Here is a 20511-nt window from a genome sequence, read left to right as displayed (position 1 = left end):
AACTTCTGGAGTCCCTGTCACAGTGTGTGTGCACTGTGGGCAGCCCAGATTGGGCACATGCATTCTCATGCTGCATGCTTGTTATGATTTCACCTTCGAAGATAGGCTTGACTTTTGTTCGGGCCAGTACCTGACTGATGGTGAGGTAGTCCACTGCCGAAACAATGTTCGTTGCACATTAAGATACCGACCTTTCAACACGCCTAACTTGACGTTAAATTTAACACCCCGGCCAGTGGCTACAGCTAGCGAGCGCGCTAGAGTATCACAGTGATCAGCAGGCTGTCTCTTTGACCATCTCTGACAACAGCCCTGGCTTTACATCAGACCTGCCTCACCCGTTTTCCCAGCAAAAACAGTGCTGCTTGAATCACAACACACCCAACCCAAAGATCTAGAGTCATGCATACATTGCACCAATGGCATAATGTGTGCAGATTGTCCAACAGCCACAGACTCCTTACAATCTTCCAATACCTGTCTGATGAGTCAAGAGCCAGCACCCACCGTCATCCTAGCAGATGTCACCCCACCACACAGCAGATGTCTGCATATGCCTAGTCTTGTCAAGTGCCTTATATACTTCCTCCAGAGAGCAGCAAACTGCACTCAGCAAATTTGCTGCCTGCGCGTCCACTGCTCCTGAAGATTTGGCACACTATGCTGCGCCAAGCACTTGTCTCAACAAGGTGTCCAGTGAGAAAACAGAAGCTAAGCGCAACCCGAGGCAACTACTCCAGCAAGATGACAGCAGACAGAGGACAGTGTCTTGAGAATGGTAGCATTATGCAATAACGGTCCCTTGCGCTGCTGACTACCTACAACAACACCCTGAAGGGGGCTCGTTCCCAATAAGTGTCCTGAGATAGCATTCATCACTGCTGCTCCAGACCGGTGCTGACTGAGATGCTCAGCGCAGGATGGTTGTAGGCTTGGAGCCGAGGCCCATCTTCTCTTTCCCTGCACAGCGCAGCAGTCCATGTCAGCATGCTTCAACACCAACTTATGGTTGCACATCTACACCAAGACGAAATTGTTCAATGCGTGCGCAGCACGCCCCAAAGGCACACACGAAGGCAGCATACCTGCATAGGGTCACAGACACTTCGTGTTTGGGCAGAAGTGCATGTTCTGTGGCCTCCGGCTTTGCATCTGCCAGTATTTTTTGCAATTCTATTTAAAAGCGTGAGGCGCGGGCCGACGTGGAAGGCCACTGTCGAAGCCCCAACAGCTGCTGTGTACTACTCCTGCCAGCCTACTTACTTTCATGCCCCTGTCAAATCATGGGAGGCCTGTCAAACCCTGAGGGGCTGGGAAACTCACTCTGCGCGAGGCGGGAGGCGACGTAGAAGGACATTTCGAGGGCCTGTTCGGCGTTGAGGCGGGGGTCGCAGTGGGTGTGGTAGCGGCTGTTGAGGTCGGTCTCCAGGATGGAGGACCCCCCGCCCAGGCACTCGGTCACGTTATCGCCTGTCATCTCCAGGTGGATGCCACCTGGCACCGTGCCCAACTCCTCGTGCACGTCGAAGAACGCCTCCACCTGTGCACAAGGCACAATACTCACTGCCTGCTCTGGCATCAAGATGGGCAGTTCCTCCTTTCAAGGTACAAAACTTACATCCTTTGGATCAAGCAAAAATGTCGGTTTGCATCTTATGATGCAATGCAACAAAGTGAGCACAAGGCACAAGAAGCAACAGCTCCTCCCAATACCAATGGTGTGGAAACATGGCGCCAGACAGCCTGTGTGCCATGATAATGCAGCCATCAGGATTGGCAGTGCCCCTGCAGGCATCATTGCCCGAAACACATAGCACTAAAGGGCCAAGGCAGTTGACTCGGTGGGCGGAGCGCACACCTCTGCGCGGATGCGTTCGTAGCGACGGGTCTTGTAGCCGGCAACGCACTCGGTGTTGCCGTGCATGGGGTCGCACACCCACGTCACCACCTGCAATCAGTCACCTTTAGTAACCATATGACCCCCACGCAGGGCGCCCTATAAATTCTACTGCTGTAGAATTGGCACACCCAAAACCCGAGGGCCAGGAGGGCAGACATGCAGGGCATCTGCAATCACATCTAGGGAGCGTACAATAGTCCGCAGCCTGGTGCAGGACGCACAGAAGACAAGCCTGGCACTGCAGTCATATGAAAACCAATACCGGTACTGGGAGATAGGGATTGGGGCAGAAAGGTTATCACCTGCCCGCTGTTCCTCACCGCCTCCACCAGCCGCGGCAGGTTCGCGCGCACCTGCGCAGCACATGCCGGCTGCATGCTCAAACCCCTCGATTTGACAGCACTGGCAAGATCTACTTCTTCTCTAGACTTCTGGTGCTGCTTGAAGGGCATGCATCAGGATAGGAAGCATACAACAACCCAATACAAGCTGATTTTTAAGGCGCCCTGGAGAAAAAAGCTGCAGCTGATTGCGTATCCCGTATGTACTTGCTTACTTGTACAGTAAGTCCCTCTGAAGGGCTATTTGTGCATCAGACTCCTTGGACAAGCTGCGCTCCTGTTCAACATTAGCACATGGCAGCCTGGACCAACACAGCCACATGTTCTAATTGCCTCAGGAATGTTCAGAGCCCAGGGTGGTGCACACACCTTGTCGGCGCCCATGCGGATGATGACTGTCAGGCGGCCGGGGGTGTTCTGTGGGTTGAGCGCTGCGATCAGCGACACCAGCTGCCCAGGGTCCATCTTGTCCGACACCTGCGCCGCAGTATTGGGCATCTGATCAGACACAACTACCTTGTGGCATGCCAACTCGCTACGAACCTCAGCCTGACAACGGATACAAACCTCATAGCGCCTCGCTGCCTGGCTGCAAGCATGGCACAAAGAGCGGTAGCAAATTGTCTGGCTGCAAGCATGGCACAGAGAGCGGTAGCAGAAGAAGTGCGCGTGAGAACTGCTGAATGATGAAGACATGATGGCACAGACAAAGTGTTTCCCCAGCACCTCCCAGCCACCCGGCTTCAGGAAACTCTCTTCAATTGCACAGATGCACAGGTGGTAGGACGTGGAAGCGGTGGATTGAGGTGGCATAGCACTATCTTGCTTCCCCTCAAAGCGTCCCGGTTGCCTGACTGCAGAACTTCTCTGACTGCATAAATGCAAGGGTCAAATATGGTGCGCACCTTGACACCGATGGGGTTCGCAATTCCGCGCATGAACTCGACGTGTGCGCCGTCCAGCTGCCTCGTGCGCTCACCACACCACAGCATGTGCCCCGAGCAGTCGTACCTGACGCAGGGATGCAAAACAAATTCAGCTTCATTTGACAGCTTGCACAAGGCGGACATCCAAGCAGATCCCAGCCTCAAGAGGGGTTTGAGCGAGCTGGAACCGCAAGACCTGCTGACATACTGCCAACTACGTGCTGACATCCAAGCATGCCCAAGCCTTGAAAGGGATTTAGGCTCACTGAGGGGACCCCAAGAACCTGCTGGCAAGCTGCCAAGCATGCGCTGGCATGCTCATAACTCAACAGAGGCTTGATCCCTAGTGTTCTACAATGGAGGGGCCCAGACGTGCCGCCTAAATGGTGAATTCACGATTAAAAAATTGAAACTCCACAATCAATAATTGAAAATTCAAAAGAAGTGAAACATTGCCAGAAATTGTATGGAGATCTCTGCCAGGGGTGCTCGAGCGCTGGAAAAGAGAGCAGAATCACCAGAGGCCGGTGGTGGAGTCCTCGCGGGTGAGAGCCTGCTCGTAGTCGAGCAGCAGGCACTCGTGGCTCACATAGTACTCGGTCTCAGTCATGATGGCGGTGTGGGAATCGAGCCCGCATGCCACCATGAACTGGATCGCCTCATCCACCCTCTTGGCCACGTCTAGATATGCACGCCCCTCGTCGCTCTTGCCCATGAAGTCCAGGTTCCACTCCATCACTCGCTGCAGCCCAGCGTAGCCACCTGCCAGCATTAGTAAAGTTAGTCAGTGACCGGAAATTCTTACTCTTTGTGGACAAAATTTTCCTGAACAGGCAAGATGAACCTGCAGAAAACATGCAGGCACTGCAGACCAGCGTAGCCACCTGGCGGCGGTAGTAAGATTAGTCAGTGACTTGGCGTCATCATGTCATCATTGTATTTTATTATTGCACGTTCTCCAGTCCTGACTATCAGGTACGTCAAGCTACACCTGTATTAATGCTTTCCACTCTCCTCGGTTCTTGCATTTTCTCCACCAGTCATAGGCATGACCAACGGCATCCAGATCTTCTCAGACAGGGAGTGCAGTAAATTGCCTTGTGGCCAACCAGCTCCCTGAGTGCGAGTGTGAACCAGCAATACAGCGCCAGTGCATCACGTTTGCAGCAAAGGCACAAAGTCTACAGTGGGGTCGCAGACTTGCCATTAGATGCATGCTCTAATCTGGTTGTTCCGCACCAAAAAGGTGCAATGAAGAAGGCACAGCCTGCGCGCAAGTTATGCTGCACAGAGGGCGCAGACTACGGGTGGCCAGATTGTGCTGGTCCCAAATGTCACGCAGCATGGTGTGAGCCATAAGCGCACCGGTGGCAAAGCCTCGGAGCAGGTTGAGCGTGGCGGCTGCCTGGTTGTAGGCCTGCACCAGCCTCATCGGGTCGGGCACGCGCGCATCCAAGGTGAACTCTTGCCCGTTGATGATGTCACCCCTGTTTTGGGCACACAGTCGCATCTGTCAGCTGCAAGGTCATCAGGGGGCAGACCTGATCAGGCCAGCCTTTTTTTTCTAGGATGTGACCTTGGCGGACATAGATCCGGTCATGCATGCCTAAAGATTGGCATTCAGTACCTCTCCCTGCAAGTAGCCGTGAGCGTGTGATGTCGGATTGGTAAAGGTCGAACTCTTGCCTGTAGGATGGCAGTTCCCTGCCATCGAGGATCTCTGTGTCCGCCGACCTGGGCTTTGCGAACTGCCCAGCCATGCGGCCCACCTTCACCACTGGCACACCACCTCCAAACATGGCCACAACAGCCATTTGGAGCTGTACCCTGAAAGAATCCCTGATCCTGTTGGCACTGAACTGCGAGAAGCTCTCCGCGCAATCCCCACCTGCACGAGGACAGAAAATGTCCGTAAGGGGCAGCGCCTCTCTAGAGGATTGGCACATTACGTGACAGGAAGGGATATCCCATTCACCAGAAAGTTGATTGTTTTGCAACAGGGGCGCGATCGGATGAACTATTACGACAAAAGACACTCAGACACAGACTTTAGGTCGCCTCCAGGTGTGTCCAGTGATACAAAGAGAATAGTACAGACAGTGGACTACTCAAATCTTACCTTGCACGAGGAACGCTTCCCCAGTCGCACACTTTGCTAGCCTGGCTTGAAGGTTCCTGCACTCGCCCGCAAAGACGAGCGGAGGCATCCGTGAAATTGTCTCCACAGCTTCCCTGAGCTTCTTCTCATCCTGGTAGTTTGGCTGCTGTTGAGCCTTGAGCTGCCGCCAGCTCTCGGGAGCCCAGGCAGACAAGTGCTCCGCATCCTTCTCGAAGGGCAGAAGGAGGGGCTCAGCTATCGCCCTCACGGACTGCTGGCGCAGGAAACCGCGTGTCTGCTGCCGCCTGCTGCGACTGCGCCTGCACGCCGACTTGCACACGAGCCGGGTGGCGCCCTGGGGCAGCACAGACCCTGCGAGTGGCGTCTCCGCAACCAACATCGTGAATATTGCTCGCACACGGCCTGATCTCCTATGCAAAGCGCCCTGCCTGAGCCCAGGCGTGACTGGCCAATATCTTATGTCACCGTGACTGATATTTGGTTGTTTGCCACCCTCAAACCCTCGTGACAACCACCCCCTGCTCTTCAACCCTAGTATGAAGGAGATTTAAAGGCGCGCCTAATCTGGAGGAACATGCTGTGCATGGCGCGCTGCTCGATAAGAGATCTGCGTCTCGGCCAACCAGCGCCCAAAAGGTACCATCTTTGCCCACCTCACAAATCGGGCAATCAAGATCTGGGGGAAGCATCTTCGCGGTTGATCATTTCCCGGTAGAGTTTCGTCAAGATGCAGACCATGACTTCCACCTTCCTGGGCTCTGCTCTTGAGGTCAAGGCCGCGCGCACCCAGCGCAAGGTGAGGGCCCCGCAGGGCGTTGAACGGGCCAGAGAAAATTACATTTGGTGCAACGAGGCATCAATTACACTACTACGATCAGGTTATGGAGTCTGAGTGGTAGACGCGGAGCTTTCCTCCTGCTTTTGCAACCCCGAACCGACTGGGATACAGTGAACTTCCTGATAAGTCTCCCGATTTGGGGGGTTGACAGCTGAAAAGGGGGACCCCAAGCTCTTTCCAAGAATGGACAGAAGACGATCCGCATGAGGTGGCGTGAGAAGATTTTGACAGCACTGTGTTGATCGGCGCAGGCCAGCCATGTCGTTGAGGCAGCGAAGAAGGCCCCGGTGAAGACCGTGAAGAAGGCGGCTGCCAAGGCCACCAAGGCCGTCAAGAAGACCGCCTCGAAGGCAAAGTCTGCCTCCGGCGCATCCTTCTGGTATGGAGCCGACCGCCCGGGCTACCTCGGTGAGCGCACCATGCCAACCCAGAAAGCACCACCCCTGTGACCAGCACTACGGCGTTCAATATTTACTAGGTCAACTTATGCAGCATTTCTAACACGACCTTGCTACTGGTTAGTCAGACACTCCCCCGAAATGGCTCTGATGCAGAAGACAGATTGTCTGTGTGGTTGGTACTTGAATTACTAGGTACCTTCCACAGACTCAACATCTTGCTGTGCCTGATGCAGGTGCCTTCACCAGGTCCCCCTCATACCTCAACGGAGAGTTCCCCGGTACGCAACTAGGCCCCCTTCTGTCAAATTGTGGCGCCTCTAGACAGCCTGTACTATTTCCGCAAACCCCACTTGTTCCAGAACAGCCTTAAGCTTGTGCAGTCAATGTGTCAAGAGTAGCCTGTGGAGCTCAGCTTGCACAGCCAGCAAGCCAGCGCTTGCTATTTGGCTTCACACCTTTTTCGTCTCAGCACATTGAACGACCGTGGCAGCCTTTATCTGCAGCTTGTCTGCCGACCCACCTTGCCTCTTGGCAGGAACAGCCTGAGTTTCAAAGTTAACTACTAACGGATGTGACTGTTGTATGACTACAGGTGACTACGGCTGGGACACAGCGGGTCTGTCCGCGGACCCGGAGACCTTCTCCCGCTACCGCGAGATCGAGGTTATTCACGCTCGCTGGGCCATGCTCGGTGCCCTTGGTACGCGCCCCTTTATGAGTTGCGCTGGGTTTTGGGAGATAAAGCAAGCGCTCGTCTTTGCTGAGTTTGTTTGAAACAAGATGCTGCCGTTGCACGCTGCGGGAGCAATGAAGGCTGATGTCCATGCCCCCAAACAAAAGCTGGCATCCGTGTTTTGTTCAGGAACAAGCCCATACTGTCAAACTTTCCAAGGGCTGACAATGTCTGCATACGTCCTTGCTGTTCATAAGATTAGGAAGACTGGCACGGGACGGCCTTGCTGGAAATCTTCCCTGTTGCAGAGCGCACGCTCAGAGCAAGATCAGAGCAGTTTCAGCAGGAGATCGATTGCGCAATTGCGTAACAATGAGTCAGCGGGGTTCACTAAATCTTACATAACGCTGCGCAGGCATTGTGGTTCCGGAGCTGCTGGACCAGACCAACCACGTGGCCTGGTTTGACGCGGGCGCGACCATCTTTGGCCCCAAGGGCATCCAGTACCTGGGAGTGCCAGGCCTCATCAACGCCAAGAACATCATCGCAACCGTCGCCGTGCAGGCAAGCTCTTTGCACTGCAAAGTCCAATGGCTGCTGTGAAATGAAAATCATATCCCCAGACATCTCTGCCAAGTGGAAGGGCTCTTCTGCTCTGCCTATTTCTTGGAATATTCAATAGAGTCCCACAACGTGTCAGCGAAGTGCACTGGCTGCTCTTGATGTGCAGAAGAACACAAAATTAGCTGGATGGCGCAAGTATAAAGGGCCGGCAGCATATGCCTGTCCATCCTGCGCTTGCATTGGGTATCTTTTCTGTCTTGGGATGCCTTTTCCATTCTGTCTGGAAAAGCCTGCTCTGTTCTGCTGTGGAGAGCGTCTGTGCTAATTGTTAAGCGTCACCCAGAGCTTGACAAGGGATTAATGCTCAAGTATTGTCATCAGACCCCATTTTGCCCTGCTGCAGGTCATCCTGATGGGCGCCATCGAGGGCTACCGTGTGAACGGCGGCCCGGCCGGCGAGGGTCTGGACAAGGTGTACCCGGGTGAGTCATTCGACCCCCTCGGCCTCGCCGACGACCCCGACACCTTCGCAGAGCTCAAGGTGCGCCCCCAGCGTTCCCCCCGGTGTTACTAAGATCACTAATTGCATAGCTCATGGTGCGCGCGGCGTTTCCTGCTGCGGTTACTAACGGTCGTAAGATCATTAGTTGCATAACCATGGTTCATGTAAAGGCTCCAGACATGCAGCTGCATTAACATGTCCATAATTTTGCGTACATGCCGACTGGCCACCGATAGTGCACTGCAACGCGACCTGTTGTGTTGTTCTGGCAGTGCAGCAGTGGATAACATTTCTTGCATTCTCTCTTTACTTAAGACCAGAGGAAAGGCCACTTCTTAAATTTTTTTTTGCTGCTGCAGGTGAAGGAGATCAAGAACGGGCGTCTTGCCATGTTCTCCAACTTCGGCTTCTTCGTGCAGGCCATCGTCACCGGCAAGGTGCGCGCCAGCACTTTCCCTAATTCTGAATACAATTCAATTGAAGAAAATAGTCCTAGAAGCCTTTAATTCAGTGATTTTTTCGGCTCCTGGGATTCCCCAGGCATCGGCATGCTGAGGGCAAGAGTTCTGAGCCGTCCCAACTTGACAGTGTGATAAGAGGTCCAGGTGCAGATACAAGCGTCAGCTGCTCACATGCAAGTCGCAAATTGTGGATTGAAAATGAAGCATGCTGCTGTGTTCAAGGTCTGCACTTCTAATTACACGTGCCCGCAGAAGGGCAATTAAAACCAGGGAGAATGCACAGACGTAGATATACAGTAGAAGGCAGTGCGAGCGTCAAAAAATGACGTCAGGATGGGAGGAATCTGAATAACACGAAGGAAACAGCGTTTCTGACGAGGATCCTGATGCATGCAGGGCCCCATTGCCAACCTCAACGACCACTTGGCCAACCCCACAGTGAACAACGGCTTCGCCGCCGCCACCAAGTTCACCCCCTGAGCGTTTCTCATGCATGACTCATCGCTTGTTTGGCAGAGGCAGTGCGCCAGTCTACATCAGCTTGTCTATTGGCGGGCTTCTCTAGGGTAGACGTTGTGCTGTAGCGAATACAGTGGTAGGGACGGGTTCTGACGGTGTCTTGAGTGAATCGAGTTGAGAAGATGTAACACTGGTGGCGTGTTTAGCCGCCTGCCTTGCCTATTGCGCATGGCTGTGAGATTCGTACTGACCTGTAACCATTCACCCACACAGCAACGCTGCTGCTCTCTGATAGATTTGGCTTTGATGAGGCTGCCAGAAAGTTTCTAAACCCCGGGGGCCCCTGACATCTAACGCAAGGGATTTGGAAAGGTTTACTGCGAAATTGCAATGTGAAAGCTTTCACACTTCGGCATAAAAACGGACATGGCAATTGGTTCAGGTTATTCAACTGTTCAATTCAACGTACAGCCGTCCGTTAACAAGCTCCTGCGTCACCTCAAGAAGGAGGAAAGCGGCCTGTACAATTGCATCAACTCGGTGATAGAAGACGTGATCTTCGTGAAGGAGATTGCAAGCATCTACCCTAGCTTGTCATTGATTGCCAACCTTCGCTGTGGGCTATGGTACGCGCCGGATTGCGCCGGGACTTGCTACTTCAAATCCACTGATGGCCATTATGGCAACTGGGGGTTCAGCATCACCAGACTCAACCTACACGTCGCGCACCTAGCGGCTTGTGAAGGTGGATGCTTGATTGTGGATGCTACCCGACGGGGAAAGACCTTTCCAGTGAGCGCCCGCACCCCCTCTAGGCTTGAAAGCGATGTCTAGTACTGCAGGGGACTAGATGGTCCTTCCATCATTTTGAAGCACCTGCGTAGGACTAAAAGACATCTGATTTTTGATAAAAATGGACGAGACAGTTGCGCTCATCATGCAATCCGAGCCATATGTGTCTACCAGAGTGTGGCTTGAAGGGATTACTCTGTTCACGGTGCAGGATGCCTTCACAAAGACCATCCCAATATGGGCAGCAGTCATCAACCACGCCGTCAGCCTCGTGCGCAAGCAGCGTACTGATACAGGTGCCGCATGTGGTATACCCCCACAACCTGACATGCATGAAGGCCGGGCAGGTGATGTTGCGCATATCAAGTTCTCTCCACAAAGAGTACGTTATGCTGGGGGCAGGTGCCACAGATGATGGGAGATCATCCCCTGAGGCGCCAGAATGGGACACTGAGCTGCATGTACCGCCCTGGATCTCGGCAAATGAGGCAAATCAGATCAGCATGCGGCTGGACGGCTGGGCACAGGAGCTCTTGGCGGTGAGTGCAATGGCCGGCTGATGGCTCGCCTGCATCCTGCTGTGAGCAGCAAGAAGTCCCTTGCCCCATGTGGCTACAAGGGCCACAAGGCACACACTGCCGTCAGCATCTGAGCAAGATGCAGTCGCATGACAAATAGCTGACAGTAGCATACTTAATCCAAAGTATCGGGGAAGATGGGTACTAGGTACCATTGGGTCGAGCAGGTTTGGACAAACGCACTGGCATGTTCAGCAGATCAGTGCACTCGCATGAGCAAGCCATTGTCTCCGGATGCCAGAAGCTTCCAAGTGATAGCTGAAGGCAACTGAACGCCATGTGCGCTGCCAGGTGGGCGCTGACGTGGCGGGGCTGGCATTGGCGCTGACTAAGCCGCTGAGGCCGCTGTGGGTGTCGCAGCGCAGCCAGATCTGGCTCAATGAGGTCACCCAGCCGGCGGATCTACCCTTCACACCCCTCATCCTCGTCTCCGCCTCCCTGCCAAACGCTCGGCAGCGGCGTAGTGTCAGTGAGTCACTGAACAAAGCCTGAACTGCTGGCTCAGCAAGATAATTATGCATAACCTCCTGACAATGGTAATAAGGCGTGAACGTGACTTGCTACAGAGATCAGCTCGAGCTTGTCAGGCACTAAAAGGGGCTTCTGATGAGCTTTATGAGAGCAATTTGATCGGGCAAAAAGGGACTGACTTTCTCTTAAAGGTCTGTCCTCAGGAAAAGCTGCAGCGCAACGTGGCTTGAAAGTGATCATTGCTACTGCTCTGCAAGAACAACTACAGTATGTGCAGCTGGACAGGCTGTCTCAGGGACAAGCAGGCAATCACTGTGACTAGACTGTTACCCTGACGAGAACTTGTGCAGCAGAAAGGAGGTTAGCGTTAAAACTTACTGTCACACAAATATGCATGTGTCTGGGACAGGGGCTGGCAGCAGAGAGGGAGGCGGCGGGACGTATGAGTATGTGCCAGGGGCGGGCGACGATGAGGAGAGCTGGGCCAGGGGGCTCACGCCGCAGCTGCTGTGGGCGCACAAGGAGGTGTGCCTGCATATCCTAGCTACCTTGCAGACATATTAACTCCTGAAAACTTTGAGTTGCCAGTCAAAATGGTTGGGTGCTGTCTGTGCCACCCAATGAGCGCCAAGGAAGCTGACTGCCCAGGGCAAAGGGCTGCTCTTCCATGCACCTCTCCGGTCCTCTTGTGCTGCGCAAAGTTCCCACTGCTGATCATTTTCCTTGGCTCAGCTGCTTTGGCAGCATTTCTGCAGGCTTGTCAAGGACACATGGCAGCTATTTCTCTCTTGCGTTGAAGAAAAGCGGTGATACCACACTAAGCAAAGCCTTATCGATCGCTGTGGCACGTGCTGGTGTGCTGACATGGACAAGTCACTCATCCAGGAGCTCGTCAGCGCCGGGCCGGACGGCGTGCACGAGGTGGTCAGGCGGATCCTGCGCCACGGCGCCGCACCTTCCGCGCAGGAGGAAGCTGGGACTCCGCAGGTACCCTGCAGCTTCCCGGCACATGCCCATGCGTGGCCGGCAGATGACGGCCTGCACAATCTGGCGCCTGTGGGCGCCAGGAGCTGCCAGTCTTCATCAATTCGTTGCACAGGTATGTCTGCAGTCTTATCTTCGACTCACATTACTTGCATGCATCACTAGGGCCACTCCCTGATTTTGCACGCTGAAGAGACCATCAATGGTCCTTTTGCCATACATCACAAGCTTGTTCAAGCATGCACGCTGTCCTGAGCGCTCCTGTCGCCTCTTTTGGTGATGATACTTCAGCTCCTGGACAAAGCTGGTGCCACAATGTAGATAATGTTCTACTGATTGACGCTGTGCAGGCAACGGGCTGTACTGGATTGGGGAGACGGGGATTGCTCTTGGAGCATTGGCAGCTGGCAAGGCGCCGGAGGTCTGGAGCCACGTCGACGCGGTCCTCACTCTGGGCACAAAAGAGCACCCCAGGTACAGAGTCAATACTGAACTTCTTCTGACTCGTCTTGACGTTCCAGGGACTCATTGCATCCCCTCCACAAGTCGACATGCAATTGAGGGAGAACCAGCCATGGCTGACGAAACCAAGCTGCTGATTTCTGCTTATTAAGATTTTTAGGTTCCCGCAAAAGCTGCCCTTGACTTCCCCAGAATGAAGCACACCCCTAGGCTGAGATTCTGCTCTTTTCTGAGGCAGAATTACACCTGACTGATCCCTCTCTGTGTTCCAATGGCAGCATGGCGGAGGAACTCAAAACCGGCTTCGAGCTGCGGCGGCCGCGCGTCGGCGCGACGGCCGCGCCGGCCCGGCCCGGTGACATAATCGATGCTTATGAGTTTGTGAGAGGCCCCACGGCAGCAGCAGTGACCCGCTACCTCCATCTGCCCTCCCAGGACTCCAAGCACAGCCGCAGGCAGGGGGTCTTTCAAAATGACAAAAATGCAGGGCTCTTTTAGTGGGTTCTGCGGATATTCACCTGCCGGCATCTCTGTACTTTGTGTTGCACTACCTGTGCAGTGGACTCACTTGCCTTGCCTCGACAAGCTTGTAGCCCTCTGAGCATAGACCTGCATTGACTGATGCAAGCAAGTCGGCTAATTGCAAAATATTCTAGTGATGAAAATCCTCCAGTGAAGCCCGTCAAAACAATTTCTCAGGCGACCTTGGCTTCCAGCTTAGGTTCTCAACCGAAACACTGTCCGCAGGGACCTCCAAGCGCACCTGCCGGCAGCTCTGCAATTCCTGTCACACCACCTGTGCTCTGGGCGGCGGGTGCTGGTGCACGATACAGACGGTGAGCACCTGTGACATTCGCTTGCATGTGTAACGAGTGGAGGGGAGATCGGTATATCTAAGCTGATATAGACTATAGACTAAAATTGACAAATATGTCAATTACGTGGGGGCTTGAGAGTGGTGGGCTCTGTGAGCATCAGCAGTGCCATGCCGAGACACATTTGTGCACTCCTCTTTGCTTTCAGGTTTCGTATACCATTCGAGTAAATGATGCAGCCGAGGCTGTGTTATTAGTGGAGGAGATGCACACGGCCATGTGAAGTATGCATGCCCATGTACTGCCCTATATCCTGTATCATGCACCCCACAACATGCATAATCCCGAAATCGCCCTGGTTTCCACCCACAAGACAGTCATCCATGACAGATATTCCTAGGAGCATGTGGCCTGATCAAGCTATATGCACATGCAGGGCTGGACCTGTGCGTGTGCGTGGCAGTGGCGTTGCTCATCGCATGCTTTGGCACCAGATCACCTAACCTCTTACATGCATACCAGCCGCCACCCAGCGACCCTGTGACCCAGGTGCACAAGCTCAAACACCCTCTCTTCTTTTGCTGATGTAAGGGGTATCGGATTTAGAGGGGTGTATATCCGGTACAGGGAGTGCATGAGGGTTTGGTACATCAGGTTTGATGAGTTGTTATACAAGACCAGGCTGCAGACTTTTGTAGGTCCCCCAGACGTGGCTACAGACGCCCTACATGTATGCCGTGTGGCCTTCAGCTTTGCCGACCTGTAATAATATTAATCATCATAATAATAAAAGTAATGAGGACTGGTGTGCGAGCTTTGCTTGCTGAGACCATGCATGGAGTCGGCAAGCAGAGGTGTAGTGAGAGGAGCTTCTGGGATTTGTGCAAGGCCTGAGCATGCTTGTGCACAGGCACACAAGATTGGGCGCCAGCCGACCAGACACGAAGAGGGCTCCTGTTCAGCTCAGGATACGGACCCACACGGAAAGCGTGATAGTGAACTGCGATCAGAGGCTGCTGCTGCCACAAAACCAAGGACGGCAGCCGGGGCTGCAGTAGGTTCAAAGGATGCTGCTGAGTCATGTCAGTCAGCAGGCGTGTCATCTGGCGCCGATGAGGGGAGGGGAGGCCAGAATGAAACGGGAGAGCGATGGGTGACTAAGGGTGACGTGAGGCAGCGGCTGGCTTTAGTCAGCGGTTGCTACCCCAACGCAAGGCCCACGCGCGGCTCCCTGAAGCAGGTCTTTAATTTCTTTCAGAGCGTACATGCAGATGGTATGATGAAGCCGTCTGCCATTTGAAGCCACTATATTAAAGTTGGGCCCCGGCTGGCGGGTTGCGGTATAAATACTGGGCACCGTGCCCACGGTTGATTGGGTCTTATTTGGATCTGGCGATGCCATGAAGGCGCAGGATTTTGGTAGCCTTCACATGCAGCTTGTCTGCAGACGCACCTTGCCTCTGGCAGGAAAATTGTGTAATAACAAAAATAACAATTTGAAGTGTTCAGCAAAGGGCCTTGTTGCCCTTGCACAGTCCAAGGCTGATGGGTTGTGGCAGGGTCTTGCCTTTCCTGGGCTCTTGCAAATGTTTGAAGACCACAGTCTGCATTGTAAGTCCGTAGCCAGAAGGATGCACTCAACAGCAAGAGGATAATTCCTAGCGCTTCGCGTTGATAGTACCTTGAGGTGACCATGATTCTTTCCTCAGACTGATTCAAGTGCAGATCAGGAGAGGCTGCAGGCCAGAGCTGCAGACTCTGCAGTGCACTGCTAGTAGCTATTCGGTGCGGTTTTGGAAGCCACACGAGGCCTGTCTTGGCTTTGACTTCTGCCAACTCATTAGGCCGATTCCATTGGCATTTATTGCATGCATTTTACTTATATTATGAAACGGCCAGAAGCTGATTTCATGCCAGGATAGCTTACAGAGGTTTGCAGCACAATAACTTACAGGTTCAGTCACAATGAAGACCTTGAGGTTCACCTGAATCTAGAGGTCAAGATTGCTCCACGAGCAAGATTGTAAGCCAATTACATCTGGTGAGTCACTGCGCAGTCTTAGGTTGACGTCATCTGCTTGGGCATGGAGCCTGGTGCATCTGAGCCCGCGCTGATTGCAGCTGAAAATCCATTTCGTGATAAGGGTGTTACACGAGTCTAATTAGTCACATTGACACCAACTGCCAGCCTGACCTGAGACTGGAGGCTAGAGAACTTGGTGCCACTCATTCATCGCGATGCTTGTCACATGTCTTCTCTCCTAGTCAGCAAAAAACAGCATCCTGAGAATCACAGGACAAAAAGTAGCTCGGGGAAGGCCAGAGGGCCAGACAAATTTCCATGCACCTATCTAAGAATGTCTGTGAGCGCTGCAAAGAAGTATAGTAGGAGGGATGCTCAGGGTTTCGACAATAATACCCCTCCAATTTTATGACTGGGGGTGCAAGACGCGGATGTATAGCTCCGGAAACTGGCCCCTCGACTCCGTCGTGCCGTTAGGAGACTCCCACTGCGTGCAACAAATTTTGACATGACATTTGATTCTTTTTTGCATCTGTCAGCCCAGTGACTCATCAGCTGTCGCAAACAAGCCACCATTGTGCCTCACTGCAGCTATTCTAAGGGAAAGCAAGCGGGCCTAGTAACACAGACCGGTCCAGGCAAAGTGTGTCACAACAGCCAGCATTGCTGGTGCAGCAATTCTGACACCACCCGCTCCTGTTACAGTGATTGGGCATGCCGCTGGCTGCCAAAGAAGTGTCATCTGATGGCGTTTCAGGGATGCACTCTGTCATCGGAAGTGTCATCGAAAAGGAGCAAAGGGGGTGAGTGTTCACCGGATGGAAAGTGACGCACACACCGGAGGCCACCACAGTACTCAGGCATTCCTCGCAGCAGGAAGACTGAGACCCCTGCATTTCAGACAGTCACACATGCTCTGGCTTATGGCTTGAGGCCCTGCGCTTCTGTGCATGGAGAAAAGACATCCTGAGTTTTCAGCTTTGGCTTGGAGCGCTGCCAGCAGACATCCTCAGAACAGTAACAGAGCACCAAAGCAGGCTAGGTGTACTCCCTTGCATCTGCTAGAGTCTCTCAGATTAAACAGTGCGCTGCTGCGAAGGGCGCACAGTGAGTTCCTCCACTTTGAGTTCAAGCTGGAGTCTCAGGGTCAGTGAGTTTCACAGGAAGAAAACATGCTTGAAAGGGGCGCGCCTTGATGATGGCGGAGATCATGTAGAAGGCGCCGGGGTGCAGGGCGATGGGTTTGGGCAGCAGCAGGCGGTGGCTATCCGCCTTGCTGAAAGACTGCGACACCGCCCCCAACCGCCGCTCATCCCACGAGAAATCGTGCGGGTCCACCTGAACAGCATTATCCCACCTTTCATTTGTTCCCTTAATGAAGGGTGGAAGGCCATCAACCTACTCCACTCTGCTTTTCATGACCCTGAACCCCTCCGAAAGTGCGGAGAGCCGCCGCTTGTCCCAGGAGAAGCGTCCACCTGATACACCAACCTCTCTAAATTCCTCCGAGAGACTTGATCCTGAACCCCACAACAAGCGCGCAACCGCTGCTTATCCCAGGAGAAGTCGTGCGGGTCCACCTGTCACACCATCCTCTTCGAACATCTCCACATTAGGGTCGAGTAGATTACACAACTGGATATGACCCTGGACCCTTAAACATGTGCTCACCGCCGCTAATTCCAGGAGATATTGTGCGGGTTCACCTGAACAACGTACTGTCACCCTCTGTTGAGGCTGTTGACCGATGGGGTGAACCCTAGAAGACTCCTCATTACAGCTGTCGCTGAGTCCATTTGGCGGGTATAGGACAATCATATCCAACGGAACATCACTTCTAGATGCTAAGGTAAGGGCCAGGAAGTTTGAAGCAAGTCTGCATGCACAGAACAAGCATGCGGCAACATCTGATAGCCGCATCCCGGCAAGAGTATAGGGTCGAGCAGGACAGGAAGCTGCTGACATCAGCGGACGTACCTGTGCCACCTCAGCGTCGACGGTGAAAGCGCCGACTGTGCCACAGAGGCCGAGGCCCATGAGCTGACAGGGCGCTGACACGCTGATGACCACCTCGTCCGACAGCGCGCGTTCCTCGTACACCCACCCCTCCTCGCTGTTCAAGCTCACCGCCCGCTGCACCCGCGTCAGCCCAAACTGCGCGCGCAACAAAAACTACTCGCTACTGTTAGCATTATCATTATTGTTACATGCCAATGGCATTCCTGCCAGAGGCAAGGTACCTCCTGCAGACAAGCTGACAATCTTACCCCTTGTTAGACTCGCCAGATACAAGCAAGAGGTTCGTATTGTTACTAATAGTATTATTGCACGCTCTTCCTGCCAGGGGCAAGGTGCGTCTGCATGCAAGCTATGAGCCATGCTCAGCCCAAACCCAGCCAGGGAAATTTCAGGGAACTATAAGCAAGAGAACGAGACATGGTGCACTCCGGGGCCTCCACCAATGCTCAACCTGCCAAGGTATGAGCTCAGTATGAAGCCATAGCATCCATGCAGTCATAAGGACCTAAATATCAATTGTACAACCGCATATTATTATTATTATTCTTACACACTCTTCCTGCCAGAAGCAAGGTGCGTCCGCAGACAAGCGTATATGCTGCTCACAAATATACTTAAACGATGGCTACAGCGTCTGTGTGAGTGCAGTGCAGTGGTCACGATAAAGCCTCTGCATGGAAACATGGCTGATCTTGACAGGATAAAGTAGTTATGCAGTAGGTTAGATGAGAGTGTGTCAGTCAGGAAAACGGTGTTCCCTACTTCCCCCAAATGCCAAACACAAACAAAGCAGTATGCAATACATCATATGGATGAGAGCGCAGAAGCTCACAGGGAAGCGGTCGATCTGCTCCACCAGCGATGACAGGCAGTAGTACTCGGCCTCTGCTCGCAGCTCCAACAGGTACTTGAAATCTGCGCCATCCTCTGGGTACGAAAATGTCCCATCCTGCACGTGCGGACACATCACATTCACACCGCTGATGATGCATGCAATTTATCCCCAGATGCAAAGCTTGCTCACAGAGGATACTATGGGAAACGGCCTCCCGTGAGGGTAAATCGTATTTGATTGGGCGGCACGTGGGACCGTACATGTAAAAATGCATGCTGTTTTTAATAACCGTCCTCTCACACAAGAATTGGCAAGGGTGCAATATTTGATGAAAGAGGCATGGGGCTTAGATCGTGGGTGGATGCAGAAGAGGCAGTGTGTGACTGCAGCATGTGAGATGCTCACCCTCAAGAAATTCAGGATGTCGTGGAAATGCCTCCCGTCCCGATCCACGAAATAGCAGCCATTCTGCAAAAGCACAGCAGTGAACACACTGTACGATTTTTGAGGAAACAAGTATATCCTCAATTTCAACGTCGCAGGAAACAGAGCTCTGCAGTTTAGCAGAGCATATATTCTCCTCGCATCTCCTGGATTGGTCTGCTAAGTGTGTTGGGCACAGTAAGCCCAGCAGCTTAGCACGCACAATCCTCAGTGCAGCTCTATAGGAGGCAATATGGGCAGCAAGCTGTGGGTTGGCACCTCGTCCGGTGTCAGCACATGGCGCCCACTGAACATGGCATTGAAGAGGGACGGCGCAGGTGCATTCCTGAGCGTGGTGGCTGTGGTAGTGTACTTTGAGCCCCCCACATTTAGAGTGACCTGCTCTGATGCGTTCGCCGTCAACTGCAGGCAACACAACCGCATTTGTGCCGCAATCAGAAGCTTTCCAGTGGGAATTGGTCACCAACAAGCAGTGTCTCCTGACCAGCAGCGCTCACAACCAGCCATGCACAGGTCTTGCAAGCCCCCTGCAGAGTGGCAGAAGGGAGGCAGTGGCTGTGGCCAATTGATTTGCATAGAACAGCATTTAAATCTGGAAGCAGTGGAGTCAAAGAGTTGGACAGACCTGGGCAACCCTAAACTGCTCTTCCTCAAACTCTTGCCTGGTCCTTTCCAACTGTTCTCTCTCCTGCCGCAGGGTCTCGCGCTCCTCGATGATATTGGCGAGCACGCTATCGAGATTGCTTTTGAATGTGACGAGACCTTCGTTGAAGTCGTTGACTGAGGCGTCAAGATTGCCCTCCATTGGCCATGAGAATACTTATATTTTGCCAATGGGTATGTTTGACCAAAAAGACACAATTCTTTGAATTATGCTTAATAATTGTGATACCAAATAAATTAAAGAACCTCAAGACCACAAAATACAGACGGGCACATCGGGTGCATAACAGGGATAGCGACCGCTTTCCGCCGAAACTGGACAAGGAACCAGAAGGGGCCCTTCTTCACTGATACTTACAATACAATATTGCTGACATAGTTTCTGATTTCCTGCCAAGCCTCAATTCTCACTTCATACACCTCCATCATGAAGGCTCCATGTGACGACATGATGATGTCATCAATACGAGCAATACGAAAGGCAAGAAGAAGAGGATTAGAAAAGCATTTCCAGTCGAGAAATTTGATAATCAGCGCCTCTGACTTCCTAGATGGCATGTGGACCGAGGCCCTTGCTGTTGTCATTATTGTGTTGGCAAATGCCATTTGCTACATCGCTCACGAAAAGAGCCTTCTTCACGGATACCTCAAACTTCCAAAGATTCTTTTTGTGAGCAATAGGTGCGTCTTTTGCCATGACCGACCTGCCTGAGGTCGCCCGGATTATTTTTCCTGTTTGGCACACGGATTTCTAGTATAGCTAGTTATGAAGTTCCGGTTCTAGCTTATTTACCATAAAATGATTGGACTGACTTAAATGAAATTCTTTCACACATGCGCAGATCAAGTGCAGTACAGTCGAGATCACGCACATACTGGGCATTTGACATACTTGAACCTGAGCATCTGGTGGGAAGCTGGTCCCTTTCCTGAGTGTTCGATGGGTAATGGATCGCAAGAAGCGTTGGCAATGTCTTGCATCTCACTTCATTGCAAAGTATGGAAGCCTATTTTCACTGGCACTATTGCAAAGCTGACAGGCTTTTCTTGACTGCAGGTCACTTCCTACTGGCTCAGTGATACTGGCCTGTTGCTCCTCAGATGTATCGAACTGCTATTCTTTGGAGTCACATTGACACTCGAGGCAACCACAGGTGGGCACGCTGCCACCAATTCACTCCTGTAGCTTGATGTCCCATCAATCCTGGACTGGCACAAGCTGCCAAAGCTAGCCTCACAAG

General features: G+C 52.8%; 4 protein-coding genes across 4 annotated transcripts; 2 read left to right on the top strand and 2 right to left on the bottom strand.

Annotated features, from left to right (window-relative positions):
- Positions 1-301: 301 nt before the first annotated feature.
- On the bottom strand, positions 302-5665 carry COCSUDRAFT_53136 (3-deoxy-D-arabino-heptulosonate 7-phosphate synthetase; the record flags this gene model as incomplete). The annotated part of the gene is made up of 11 exons (XM_005648326.1): positions 302-960; positions 1324-1540; positions 1859-1948; positions 2203-2253; positions 2611-2718; positions 3147-3252; positions 3686-3929; positions 4533-4654; positions 4854-5055; positions 5287-5482; positions 5534-5665. 11 exons carry the CDS (start codon positions 5663-5665, stop codon positions 911-913), a joined length of 1518 nt encoding a protein of 505 aa, XP_005648383.1. The 3' UTR covers positions 302-910.
- A 261-nt stretch (positions 5666-5926) lies between these two features.
- COCSUDRAFT_28488 (hypothetical protein) lies at positions 5927-9455 on the top strand. The gene is made up of 8 exons (XM_005648325.1): positions 5927-6082; positions 6376-6532; positions 6759-6803; positions 7118-7225; positions 7614-7762; positions 8166-8303; positions 8624-8701; positions 9122-9455. The coding sequence occupies exons 1-8, from the start codon at positions 6014-6016 to the stop codon at positions 9203-9205; spliced, it is 828 nt and encodes a 275-aa protein (XP_005648382.1). The 5' UTR covers positions 5927-6013; the 3' UTR covers positions 9206-9455.
- Positions 9456-9610: 155 nt separating this feature from the next.
- COCSUDRAFT_28481 (initiator tRNA phosphoribosyl transferase) lies at positions 9611-12784 on the top strand (the record flags this gene model as incomplete). The annotated part of the gene is made up of 8 exons (XM_005648324.1): positions 9611-9976; positions 10188-10281; positions 10379-10515; positions 10846-11023; positions 11435-11550; positions 11911-12124; positions 12360-12483; positions 12750-12784. Coding segments are annotated over 8 exons (1263 nt in total), but the record flags the coding sequence as incomplete, so codon positions are not given.
- A 2638-nt stretch (positions 12785-15422) lies between these two features.
- COCSUDRAFT_47024 (POZ domain-containing protein) lies at positions 15423-19651 on the bottom strand. Its single transcript, XM_005648323.1, has 8 exons — positions 19233-19651; positions 18866-19009; positions 18569-18631; positions 18161-18277; positions 17287-17463; positions 16501-16647; positions 16125-16199; positions 15423-15796 (listed from the first exon to the last, which is right to left on the bottom strand). Exons 1-8 carry the CDS (start codon positions 19410-19412, stop codon positions 15716-15718), a joined length of 984 nt encoding a protein of 327 aa, XP_005648380.1. The 5' UTR covers positions 19413-19651; the 3' UTR covers positions 15423-15715.
- Between the last annotated feature and the right edge of the window lie 860 nt (positions 19652-20511).

The sequence above is a fragment of the Coccomyxa subellipsoidea genome (genome assembly GCF_000258705.1).
Source record: "Coccomyxa subellipsoidea C-169, whole genome shotgun sequence".
NCBI classification, from domain to species: Eukaryota; Viridiplantae; Chlorophyta; class Trebouxiophyceae; family Coccomyxaceae; genus Coccomyxa; species Coccomyxa subellipsoidea.
This window is presented reverse-complemented; position numbering and strand designations above follow the sequence as displayed.